Raw genomic sequence first — 14,290 nt, forward strand, 5'->3', positions numbered from 1 at the left:
TGTCTTTATACAAACAGTCATTGAAAGAATTCTTGCAATCTCGTGAGATTAAAGGGAATACATACATGTACATGCATATGAGTTTTGAAAAGTGGCAGGAGTCATTCTCAAATGACATTAATATACCTTCATATTAAAAAATGAAAAAGGTAAAATCCTAAACATGTATTGAGTATAAAGCTAGGTCATTAATTTACAGAATTTAACTTAATCTTAATAAACATGATCATGATGGTGCAGTACAAATTCAAACTTATAATCGCTTAAGTTTTTCAATAACTTATACATGTATATATAGTTGCTTTCTTAATGTATGATAATAACATTAATTATTTTATTAAAACATGCAGTTCTATGAATCATTTGTACTTACACAATTACATACTGATTATCCCATATATTACTGAACGAAAATGCCTCCTTAATCTCTTATATATGTGAAATGCATTTCCAAACACAACCAACATGACCTAGCCACAATTTCAAATTGTTAGCATCCAGGAAGTGCCAACTAGGCATGCCCAGTCAATATTGTGTAATTCCTGCATTGTTCTGGCAAACATATAGCATGGTCAAAGTTTTCTGCAATCTTGCATCAAACATATTGAATGGTCAAAGTTTTCTGCAATCTTGCGGCAAACATTCTTTATTATTTTAAACTTTCTGGCAATCTTATGGCAAACATTGATGTTTCTGCAAACTTGCCGCAAGCTTGCAGCAATGTTTGCCAGAAGTTTGCAGCTAGCGGCAAACACCTGCAAACAATGTTTTATGTGTTCCTGCAAACTTTTTGTTTGCCGCAAGCTTGCAGCAAGTCTGCTGCAAGTTTGCGGCAAACAATTCAGTTTCATAAGGGGACTGCATATCAAGACAACGGTTGCATATCAAGACTTTTTGACCGCCGTGACACAATTTGAAAATTATTTACAAAGTCTACAAAAAAAACCAATTTAAATCGAACGCAAAAAAGAATTTATCCGTAATTAGTACTACACATTGCTAGATTCAAATTTTGTTATCTGTGAAGGATTTTTACCCCGGGGGAGGGGGTTACTGACTATCCTTTCGGGTATAACTGTGCCGATAGCACTTGCCAAATCATACCCTGTTCTAACCGGAAAACATTGAAAAACATACCCTGTTCTAAACAGAAATATTGAAAAACATACCCTGTTATAGACAAGCTCAGAAAACGTGTACCCTGTTCTAGACAAGCTCAGAAAACGTGTACCCTGTTCTAGACAAGCTCAGAAAACGTGTACCCTGTTCTTGACAAGCTCAGAAAACGTGTACCCTGTTCAAGACCCTATAAAATAGATGCTGCTCTCCACCATTCTTTTTAAACAAAACAAAAACACTGTTCTTACGGCTAGCAGGGCTTGAAAAAGTGACCCTGTTCTAACCAGCAGGACATAAAAAAGAGACCATTTTCTAACTAGCATTATATGAAAAACGACCCTGTTTAGCGGCACACTCTTACCACTAACAACATAGAAAGTAACCCCCTTCCCCTATGGGGATTTTACTCATCCCTAAAGATCGACCGCAGTATCGTCATGCAGTCAACTGACCCTCTGACGCCTACTTCTATGATCTTCTGTTGGGTCTCTATTGGATTCTCTCTACACTAATATAAATTGTGTTTTATCATTTCTCTCTATTCATTATAAAAATGGTTACTTTGAACAACTATCAAAATGATCAGTTATTTAATAATGCAAAGCGCATATTTTTGTTTTCCATAGTTCTTCAATTTATGTCCATCATTCCGCATTCCATCAATCCCTTAGAGATGGCATTGGTGTGGTCATATTTTATAACTATATGCCCCTCTAATTATAATAAAAAATGTGTAGACAGTAATGGCCTTTTGGCTACAACATTCGGTACATTTTTCAAACACTTTTTATGTGAATGCCTTTCAACTTGAAGATCTTTACTTATTTGCCCTCCTCGTCGCCCACCAACTGCGCATCTTTCATGTCTTTGATTTAACTACCACCCAGAGGATCGTGGTTCAGATATGAAGAATAAAACCCTTCTTCATGTTCTTTGATACATATGACGTGGCTCTGTATATATAGTGTTAGTGTGCTATTGTAAAAAAAACCATTATAGTCTTTATTTTTTGTCTACTATATGCCTTTTTGTGTTTCTTTGATACATAAGAAGTGCATGTGGCTCTGAAATTATACACCCCTTCATTGTGTTATAGTGCTGTGGTAAATTTGTGTATTTTTGTCTTTAAGTTTTGCTTATATAAATGTATTCTGTCTGATATGCCCTAGCCTTTTGTGCTTCTTTTTATGCCCCACCTACGGTAGTAGAAATAGAAAGTGCAAGTTTCAGGTTAAAGTTTTGGTCAAGGTAGTTTTTGACAAGCTGAAGTCCAATCAACTTGAAACTTAGTACACATGATACTTATGACATCATCTTTCTAATTTTAATGCCAAATTAGATTATTTACCCAATTTCACGGTCCATTGAACATGGAAAATGATAGTGCGAGTGGGGCATCCGTGTACTTTGGACACTTTCTTGTTTACATAATTGTTTATGTTGTAGTGATTAAGTTTATAACAAAATGTTGACTGCTGTATCCTTATTTTTGACATTTTTACATGACATGTCTGTTTGTTTTTTTCAACCGTCGTTGTCAATATAATGGAATTTGATGTGACTGACATACAGGTGAGAGCTAGGTTTAGCTAGCCATAAAACCAGGTTTAATCCACCATTGTCTACACAAGAGAATGCCTGCACCAAGTCCGGAATATGACATATTTAGAAAGATTTGCGTTCTTACTTATTTAACAAATAAAATTGAGAATGAAAATTAAGAATATTTATAATAAGTGAATTAAGATTTGGCATGTCAAAAAGACCAACTTTCAACAAGAGACCAAATGACCAGTATAGAATTAAGCTACTATAAGTTATCTGTATAACATGGTATGCAGCAGTCAGCTTTGTTACATTCTGGAATATAAAGCTTTCTACAAAAAGATTACTACGACGTCACAGCCACTGGATTTTACTCCATATTGATATGTCTCGGATTCTACGACTTTTATCACAGGCGAGACAACAATATGGTACTAACTAAATTAAATGACCACCAACACATGCACTTGAACTTATAAACCCAAGTTAAAAAACACCCTGAAAGTCATAAGAAACGAGTGACCGGTGTAAAATAATGTTCTTCCAATTCTTAAACCAATGCATACAAACATCATAAACTTAAATTAGTCTTCTGTGCTCGAATTTATCATTTTTTTTCGTGTAAATTTCGTATAATCGTCATTTTTTGTTCAATCGGTCAGTGTTGTTGTGAAAATATGGCAGGTAATTAAAGTTCGTGTTTTGAATCCGAAGTTTAACGATAGTCACCTGTTTGTCAACAATTGACGAAAAATAAACAGAAAAGCATGAAAATTGAGCACGTGTTTAACATGTAAATTCAGATAATAGTTTATTTTAAGAACATCCATGCGTATTGTGGTCACTGGATTTTTACGAGATGGGTCACACTGTGGTCACCTTGCATACGGAAAATATATCGGGGGAATTGCTTGCTGGAAGGAAGCAATTCAAATAAAGTTTACTTCTTCTAAATATGAATAAATTAAAGAATTTCTTCAGAAAAAAGTATATGTACATAAGTTTTACAATGAAAACTATCCATTGAGTTATAAAAAACATATGCATTATTTTTTTTTGATTTGAGGTTTCTTATGACTTTAATTAAACCAGTTTATTTTTTCAGACTAGAAAAGAAAGCACATTTTTTCCTGCTATAATAAATGCCAAGTGAACTTGAACATGCGAAATTCTCAAAAAAAATAAAAAATTATCAAGATGGAAAATTAATATTCAGATAAAATGTTTTCATCAACCAATCCAGGTGTCAAAATTTGAGCAATACAATCAAAAGACTTTAATAATGGTGGACTTCGGCTGTTGTCTGCTTTTTGGTCGGGTTGTTGTCTCTTTGACATGTTCTCTTTTCCATTCTCAATTTTTTGCAATCAAAATCGAATAATTAGAGTGATCGAGGTACGTATTCTTGTCCATGCTATCTAGGGGAGACAACTCCTGGCCTCACGGTCCTAAAACTTTTGAGCATGATTTTTGTACTCAGACTCGAAAATAAACCAATCAATGATTTTTGTGCTCAGAGCACTGAGCAAAGTTTTATGCCTTCAAGGCCTGCAGGTTGAACTTTATCGTTCATTTTCAAACTACAAAGTTATTTTATTGAATTTTAAACAAAGTATATTTATTTTTAAACAATTTTATTAGTCTTTTGGAAGCTATTATGTTTTCGATTTACTTTAATTTGAAACGTTGCAACTTGGAGAAAAATACCTACGTTTTTTTATTCAATTGTAAGGGAGACTGAGGGCTACTAGTCTTGCTATTAGTCAATTCTTCTTTTTCAAACTATACTTTGAGTCTAGAATTTTCTCTTGTTCTTGAAATAAGGAGTTCGATAATTTAGATTAGTTAGAAGTAACAAACAATCAAAATCAAATATTTGCTTAGACTTGTCAAGGATGTTTATATAGTAGTCCGGGTGTTGTAGCAAGCCGTCATAATGATCTGGACTTATGTTATGGTCGGTTATTATAAATATAAAAAAAGAAGATGTGGTAGAGACCAAAATGATACAGAAATTAACAACTATATGCCACCGTAGGGTCTTCATCAATATGAACAAAGCCCATACCGCGTGGTCAGCTATAAAAGTCCCCGAAATGATAATGCCTTCTTCTGCTGCTGTCTGATAATGGCCACAATTAACGAGCTGATTATTATGCCATGACTTAGGTGAGCATGATACAATCCCTGATCGTTCTCGGAAAAAAATAGTATTACCTGTACATCTCGATGCTGGAATTTGGAAACTTTTGTCGTGCATGTTCCTCGACAGTCGTGGTGGTTGCATTAGACAAAGTAAGACGACCTTCATTAGTTACAGCCACTGTGTTGTATTCTATTTTATAGAGCATAAATAAGACATAAGACATAAAGCTTTATTTAGAGTCGGTATAAGCAAGCAATTACAAACATAAGCTCTGAAGAGCTTTTAAAACCGACATAACAACAAATAAAACAAAACATACATATCGAGTCATGCACACAACATTAAACATATAAAGCAAGAGTTCAATCAGTATATAAACATGCAGCACAAAAGTTCTTTAAGCATCTTACAAGTTTAACACATACTTGCATGCAATTATGAGATAAAAACACGAAAGCACAAATGAAATGGTTTGCACATAAAAAGCATAAAAGCACATTAAGTTTCTAAAATTAGCACAAAAGCAGCAGAAGCACTATAGTAAAAATATTAGAATAAATTTGCCATGCTGAAAATAAAGCAACAAAACAAAAAATAATAAGCAGCGATTAACTGATTTTGCAGGCAAAGCATTGGCATGAGCTGCCAGACCAAGAATTTATCAAGTTCTTGAATTGATTTAAAGGTGATTGCTTACGAAGCTCATCTGGCAGCTCATTCCAAAGCCTAGCACCTGCATACCTGAAAGATTGAAGGCCATATGCAGTTGTTCTTACATGTGGTAGATCTGCTGTATTCTGGTATCTGAAAGAGTAAGTTTTTTCCTTTAAGTGAATCAAATCATGAAGATAAACAGGACAATCTTTATTTATAATTTTGAAAACTTCAATCGCCAAAGATCGCATTCTTCTTACTTTTAAAGATGGTAATTTTGATTTGCAGAGTAGATCTTCATAACTTGCTGAATGGTCTTCGTAGATAAACCTTAGTGCTCTCTCTTGAATTTTCTCTATCTTTTTTGTATTTACCTCCCCACAAAAGTGCCAAACTAGTGGGCAGTAATTAAAGTTGGACATTATGAAAGAATAATAAATTGTTAATTTTCCGAGTTTAGTCAGGTGTTTACCTATTCTTTTTAATACATTTTTTGAGAATATCCACTTTATAAGTGTTTCCATAGATAGTCTAGGGTCTTTTCGCCCTTTTTTCCAGAGATGGCCATCCCAGGTGCTCAATCAATTTGCTGACACTTGAGTGATTATGGTGTTTGTTCGAAACATATCTTGCTGCTCGTCTCTGGACTATTTCTATACAATCTATTTCGGCTTTAAAGTATGGGTCCCATACTGGACTTGCATACTCTATTATTGGTCTAGGCTTGTGATGCTTTCAATGTATGCATTTTCTGTGTCTGAAGTTGCTCCTATGTTTAGATTCCTCTTAAGGAAGCCTACTGTCTAAATGGCTTTATTTCATATGTTATTGATATGATCATTTCACTTCAGTTAGGATGTGAAGGTGCAACCAAGGTATCTAGCACTTTTGACAGGTTCAAATTTGTGACCATGCAATGTGTACGATGTTGAAATGGTGTTGTTTTTGCGGCTGATATGGTAAGATCGTTGCATTTGTCTGGATTGAAGGACATTTTCTATTTGACTTCCCATGTTCCAAGTTTGTCCAAACAATTCAAACGAGAAAGCTAACAACCTTATTTATATAAAAAAAAATGAATGAAAAACAAATATATGTTACACATAAACAAACGACAACCACTGAATTACAGGGTCCTGACTTGGGACAGGCACATACATACATAATGTGGCCGGGTACTTGTACATCCCAACTACAAAAATTGAGACACTAGGAACGTATATGAGAGTACTCGCAAATAACTGACAGCTTGTTCAAAGCCACTAACAACTAATTAATAAAAAAAAAAATCAAGCATCTAGGACTATAAAGTTATCTTTACTTTTTTTTTAATCTCATTCTCTTTATATTCACACCCTCATACATGTGTGGATACCCTCTCACTTTCCAATGGAAAATTAAACAAACTATGGTACAAGTACATTGTATAATGGTATATTGAAATTTCAAAATTATACAACAATTCAAATTTTTATTGTCATAAAACTACATATTTATAGTATGTGACACAACATAACCAAATAAAATAAAAATAACAACAAGATCATTAATATACACAATAAAAGTAAATATCAAAGTTTAAGAGTCCCTGTCCTCAGTTCAATAGACTGTTTTAAAAAGGTTCCGAGCTTAAATATCAACATTACTTCCATGCTTATATCTACCTGAATGTGTGAAATTGGGTTGAGTATATATGTTATTTTATCTATTCCATTTAAATTTATAAAGTGGATATTCTCAAAATATCAAATAATCAAAATAAACTTTTCTATTATTATGGTTTCTATTACAATATAAAAAGAAATAAATTTCATCTTCAATTTGTCTCTTGGTATTTTAGGTTATCTTTCCTTTTCTATTAATAAAGTATGGTCACTTAGAGACATATATACTTAATCTAAAAAAAATTATCAGTTTTCTGAATTCAAGTTTAGCAACGGTTAGATATTTTTCTTCTGTATTATTTATTTTTAAAGCTTTTTTAAATTAATGGTGAGTTTTCTGTTATCCTTTTAGTTTATCATTTTAAAGACTAGTTTTTCATAAAAATGATTCAATTTTAATTATATTTGTTTTTCTATATATATATTTTTTAGTTATCGTTTACATATACATATATACGGTTTTGGTTCCACGTGTATTTGTTGACATGCACTTATTAACCAATTAAAATGCCGTATTTGTACACACCTCCAAAATGATGAGTAGTTTCCCTTGTCATCTAACACCATTTCCTATATGATTGCAACTTCTAGACTGCAAGAAAGCCAGTCATCTTCCTGTTGAAATATTAACAGAAGACATTTTTCTCTAAAATTAATTTACATGTGGAAAAACTTGCTTATATGTTAGTTTGTACAGGTGCTTGCAGAAAAATCTTGCCTTTGTTTATGTAAAAGACAGATTTAATCAGATTCAACGTAAAACATTTCTACTGGCTTGCAACATTTGACGAAAATCTACTACTAATTTAATACTATGCATCGACATGTTACCTTTGTAAAGAAAATAATTAAGCTTGAAAACTTTGGACGATATTCTAAGAATGGTTTTACACTTGTTGGCTGTTGTAACTCTGTAATAAATAGACACTGGTACAACACTGGTACCAACAATCCAAGCACCTACCATACACAGTTTCCAGCAAAAGAGGAAAAGTAAGTCATGCCTATTTATTGATACATAGTACTTCATGCACTTGTTGTATTAGTACTCATACTATTTTGTGCATTTGATGAAATAGTCTGGTTGGAAAAGTTGGAAAATTACTTCTTTATAATTGTTGTTGGTTTCGCTAAGCATGCTACCCAGCTAACAATGTTACGTCATATTTACGTCGTGACAACGTCATGTTTTCGTCGCATTGACGTCAGGTTATTACGTTGTATTTACGTAAAAGTGTATGGTTTTCTTGACGTTGTCACAACGTCGTACATCAACGTTGTGGTGACGTAAAATTACGTTACTACAACGTTATTCCTGACATTACAACAACGTTTATATCACGTTATGTCGATGTTGTCACAACGTCATACATCAACGTTGTGGTGACGTAAAAGTACGTTTTTACAACGTTATTCCTGACATTACAACAACGTTAATATCTCATTATGTCGAAGTAATTTATATTCTATATAATTGGCCCAAAAATGATCATATACTAGTATATACATACATAGTATCAGCTGTGTTTGGGACCATGAAGTGACCTCTAGATGATACATGTGCAATTCTCTGAAGGAATTCGTATATTCTGCATCATCTTTTTTTTGTAGCTTAAATCGAGTTACTGTTTCAGTAATTGTGATATAACAGAAATAAATCCTGGGGCCATCCATAGCTGAGTCGCTGCCTATTCGTATGCAGTTCTTGATAGTTAGTGCTTGTAAAAATAATATGCATTTATCATATATGTTACTCTATAAGGGGGGTGTTCCCCCTGTCTCTTCTAGCCCATCTTTAATTGCTGCCTATACGATATGTAATTCGCCCATTGTTGAAGGCCGTATATTGACCTCTATAGTTAATTTCTGTGAATGGTCTCTTGTGGAGAGTCTCATTGACAATCATACCACATCTTCTTTTTTATACTAGTATTTAATTTATTTCATCGTAGTATACATTTCTCATTTAGTATGTTCACGAAAGTGTCATTAGCCTAATGTGTCATTAAGTCTTCATGAACGTAATGCATCATAAGGGTTTAACGAAGACTTAATGACACATTAGGCTAATGAAACATTTGTACAACTGGCTGCTGGATATAATATCTGGGTAACTACATACCAACCCAGGCCATGAAAGTTTTATAAAAAAAAGTTTATGAAAAGTAAATAATGCCTGTATATCAAAAAGTGAAGATTTGATTATCGTTAACTTTGTTTATTTTAAATGTTCTCCTGTGTCCCTGGTAGAGGTATTTCCGGATCTGCTGGAATTACCCTCTTAGCAATTGGTTCCTGCAATGACAATACAAAAACTTATTAGTACACATAATTATATATTCAGTTAAATTTAATGTTACACTTTAGTGTCGCAAATTAAGAGTATCTTGATCTTCACAATGCTAGTTTCAAATAAATAACTATAATAACAATTTCGTACTGAATTAAAAAAAAAAACCAACATAGACGAATACAAACAATAATATTTTTTGGAAATAATCCAAGATAGGTTGTATACTATACTGGGGAAATAAGGATATTCTTACCTTAATCATGCTTATAGCGTGTTCCGCCTGGTTTGGGGTGCATGTTTTAGGGTTTCCCCAACCAATTCTTCATGTAAGACTCTACAAAAATTGACATTAATAAAATTTGCATCGTGTCATATTTAATATAATTTAAAAATAAACCTTAGACTGTCAGGGAGCATCAATTTAACTTCAAGGAGGGTCATGGTGTTTGCTTGAATCAGATTTTTTTCGTGCAAACAATTTTTTTTCATTTTTCAACGATATCACTCAAATTATTTTGTTCAAATCCAACACTATGATTAAGGTCTTGAAGGAATCGGGATTCAGAATATTTTTTGTCCTGTACTCGAACAGAATATTTTGTTTTGGAAATCATAAGTAAAAAAATAAAGAAAAATAGCAATCCCCCCTTTTATTAAAGTTAAATGGTGGTTCCCTGTTTTCAAAGGCAAATTCGGAATTTTCATTAGATATTTATGATTTTGAAGCTAGTCATTGGACAAAAGTCAGTTCCCAGTGTGAGCGATTTTCATAATATAGATACCAAAAGATGCGGAAATGTCTGAAGTTTAATTGTTTATTTGGTTATAATATTATTCATGCTCATTTTAATTTTCTGACGAGATGGAAAAAAATATCTTGAAAAGTTTGCTATTATTCTAACCAATTCAAATTCGTAAAAAATGGCATTTGTGTTTAACTCATCAAATGATGAAAACGAAACTCAAGAAAATTATGTCTAAATAAACAATAAAACTTCAGACATTTTTACATCTTTTGGTATCTATTTTTAAAAAATAGCTCATACGGTGACTTGGTAATATTTTTTTGAAAAATACCGATTTTAGTTGAAATGATAGGACATTTTTTGAGGGGGAACTCACTTTTGTCTCATATGATCACCATAAATGTAGTATAATTGATTTAGATGACATAACGATTTATTATTTATCAAATTTAAAAATACACAGCTCCTTATTTTTTATTATTAATTTCTACATTCTGACATAATCCAATCGGCCCAATCCAATGACTGATATATGTTTTTAAACTTCACAAAAGAAAACGGTAAAATAACAAATTTACAGTATTGCCAGCGCCGAAATAATTATTTAAACGAAGCTGACTTTTAATCGAGATATATTTTGGACAAGGTCCGACCATACGCGTGCGGTTGGACCGTATGAGTAAACGCGTATGGTCCAGTACGACCTGACCATACATGTTATTGGATCATAGACCATCATATGGTTTACATTTCGACCACCATTATCACAATCTTTATTTTTAGTATTACAAAGTGTTATTATTACAAGTAGATGGACGTAATTTTCATGCTCTAAACACCAAATCCTGTATTTTGACATTTACCGGCCGCTTGCAACAACTTTTGACAATCACTTTTCCATTGTGGCGTCAGATATTTTGTGTTATGACGTCAAAATTTTACAGGAACATCAACTGTTCCTATTAATAGAAACTCTATAAAAAGTAAAAAGAAAAAACAACAGTTATAAAGAATACAGATAAATGTACTTACATTGAATCTAAGTGGTGGCTTGATGAATGGCGTTGACTTTGAATATGACGTCATCACTTTAAAAATAGCGTCACAACTAAAAGCCCTAACAACGAACCAAAATCGGAAACGTTACTGTATTTCCGTATCTTTTTTTTTGAATGTTTGAATCAAAAGACTTCGGTTCCCTTTCACAGGTAATGCCTGTCTCATATCAAATATCGTTCATTAGTTCTATCAATAGAATTAAGACAAATGAAAATTAAATTTAGTGCATAATACAAAAAAGAAATCTTGCTATTGTAAATTTTAGGGACGTCGATAAATTACGTTGCAACAACGTTTTAATTACGTGATTTATTTGATCGATGTACAGTACATATTGCAATTATTTATTTTTTTATTTTTTTATTATCACGATGTATTATTGATGACAAAAACATATAGTTCCTCTTTTTAATATCTTAAAAATCAACTTAATACTTTATTGACCAAAAATATGACGACGTTGCTGTAACGTCACAGATACGTGACAGATGCGTCGCATTATGACATTACAATAACGTAATATAAACGTTATTAAAAACAATAATAACGTTGTCCTGACGTCGGTTCTACGTCGTATCTGACGTGACGTAAAATAACTTTCTCACAACGTTGCAACAACGTCGTACTTACGTAACGTCAGTCACGACCTTCCAGCGACCAATACATAACGTCGCAAGGACGTCATGTGTTTCCTGGGTAATTACATTTAGTACACAATAGCCTGTGTGAATTTTGCTTTTTCCACCCACCCACCTTGGGCAGGCAACCCGTGCCCACTCTAGCTATAATCTCTTTTTTTGTAAAAATATTGATTACAAATGCTTATCTGCTTTATGCAAGTGATTGTACATGCAAGTCTTAGTCTTTTTAAACAAAAGAAATTGCATGCATATGCCCACTCCTATGGGTGGGCAGAGTGGACAAGGTAGAAACTTTGCCCACCCAGTGCCCACTCCCATGGTTGGCTGGTTGACAAAGCAAAATCCATCCGAACTGTAGTGTAAATGTAGTTTTAGTTTGGAACCCAGATTTGTTTTCACTTGGTTTGACTTTTGAATAGTGTACTACATTGTACATGTATTAATGCCTTTATTCTAAATGTTTAACATGTTAAAGAAATGAATCTTTTCTAGGTAAATATTATTGTTTAGCATGTTTTTTTAGATACAAAAATGTTGTACTGCCATAAACATGATAAACCACTCATTTCTGATCTGATTGTAAATTTTATGTAATAAGTTTGGAACATGTACTTTGTAGAGGGGGGATAGGACCTTTATCGGGACTCCGGGATAAAGTGTTTTTAAGCTCGGGATTTCAAAATTGACCCTTCCAGGATTCGGGAATTCTTTTTTTCAGATTTCTGGACGGCGGGATTTTCTTTATTTAAATTCGGGATTTCAGGATTTTTCGTGTTTTTAAGCCCAGGATTTCAGGATTTCGGGAGCAGGACCCCTCCTATCCCCCTTCATTGTAACAGGTATACGTACTTGACATGCCTTTGTGAAAAAAATATTATTTCTTGGTTTTTTTAACAAGCTATTGAATAAATGGTTAAAAAAGTTCGATTTAATTTAAGATTTTTTTTCTACCTGCACCATTTTGTGCACCTGTAAATAAGAAATAAAATTGGTGAATGATCATCTGACAGCATTTATAATCATGATGAGAGATAACAAAAAGAATTGAAGGCATACATGTACATGTATCTATCACAAATTAAACATAGAAATCAGACATCTCTCCATCTGACACATGCTTCATACACAAAGTCACAAATGCTGCAATTATGTATATCATGTATATAAAGGGAAAAATGTTGGTAAGGCACACAAATATACATCTACTGTTACTGCTGTAACTTGTGTAAAATGCACTACATGTACTTAAATCAGGCAATGTTTAACTGTACATTTATATTTGTTGTCATCTTGTTGTTATGTGAAATAAAATTGCAAACTTAGCTGCATTAAACATGTTAAATTAAATCTAAATCATGCAGTCGTGAAAAACAGATTTTATGTATTTACTACAATTAAATAAGGACTTTAAAACATGTTAAAGGTATGGAAATCAAATTTTCAACCTGTATAAAAAAGCAATGATTTGGAAGAAAACTTTGCTAGCACTTAAGATAAAGATCTTAATTTAGATATTCATGTACATTCATTGACACTGTACAGGATACTTTTGTAAAGATCTACATTAAGCTATATATGTAATGTATATTTTTTTATTTGATCAATCTGTGCAAATCAATCATCAGTTCTGTTCGTGTAATTAGATAATATATATATAGTGTCTTGAAATATGAAATTTATTTGTATGAGGCTTAGAAACGGGAAAATGCGAGGTTCTACCAAGCATTATCCCCTTACGTGCCAATACAAATAAATTTCATATTTCAAGACACTATAAAATGTACGTATATTGTCTTTATACTGAAATCGAAAGAAAAAATTTAAAAATGAAAAAAAAAATTAACAAAAATTGTTAAAAAAGGGTGTTTGGAATTTCCCTCTTGGGGTACCATTTTTGGGTATTTCCCTATGAGCGTAGTCCAGGCGATAAGACATTGACATATTAAGGATTTAGACAGGGAAAATGAACTTAATTAATAATATTTGATAATCATGGTAAATAAATAACCAATTTGAAGACATAAAAGTTTAAATTCATAATAGTTTGACCATTGTTACTTTACGTTGTCATGGTCGTGACGTGACGTTGTTGATGAAATACAATAAGGAGGCGGGGCTTATAGGTTAGTTGAGTTCATTGACGTATAAAGCTAATGTTTATACGTATAGCTTTATCTGTATAGTAAAATAGCTGATTGCAAATAGAAAAAGAATTATGTACACTTTAATATATCATTCAGGATTCCCCCTTCAAACTTTCATTTTATAATAGAACAATGTAGTTCAATGAAAATAGATGTCACGCTTAACTTCAAAACATATAAATAAACTAAAATCTAAATTCCTACAGGACTAACAAAGGCGAGAGGCTCCTGACTTGGAACATGTATGCATTGTTTATGCCCAAACTAGTACTTCTCAAA

At 32.7% G+C, this 14,290-nt stretch overlaps 1 protein-coding gene and 1 long non-coding RNA gene across 2 annotated transcripts in view; one reads left to right on the forward strand and one right to left on the reverse strand.

Moving 5' to 3' along the window:
- The first annotated feature begins 7,746 nt into the window (after positions 1 to 7,746).
- The window catches only part of LOC134691290 (glutaminase kidney isoform, mitochondrial-like), an 85,774-nt gene continuing 79,230 nt past the window's right edge, over positions 7,747 to 14,290 (forward strand). The window contains exon 1 of the mRNA XM_063551735.1: positions 7,747 to 8,121. Within this exon, the coding sequence (XP_063407805.1) occupies positions 7,943 to 8,121 (179 nt within the window). The 5' untranslated portion in view covers positions 7,747 to 7,942. The remainder of the gene's footprint in view (positions 8,122 to 14,290) is intronic.
- Positions 9,286 to 11,338, reverse strand: LOC134690453 (uncharacterized). Its single transcript, XR_010101935.1, has 3 exons — positions 11,200 to 11,338; positions 9,675 to 9,755; positions 9,286 to 9,423 (listed from the first exon to the last, which is right to left on the reverse strand). It is a non-coding gene; the product is annotated as an uncharacterized LOC134690453 (long non-coding RNA).

The sequence above is a fragment of the Mytilus trossulus genome, chromosome 11, assembly GCF_036588685.1.
Source record: "Mytilus trossulus isolate FHL-02 chromosome 11, PNRI_Mtr1.1.1.hap1, whole genome shotgun sequence".
NCBI classification, from domain to species: domain Eukaryota; kingdom Metazoa; phylum Mollusca; class Bivalvia; order Mytilida; family Mytilidae; genus Mytilus; species Mytilus trossulus.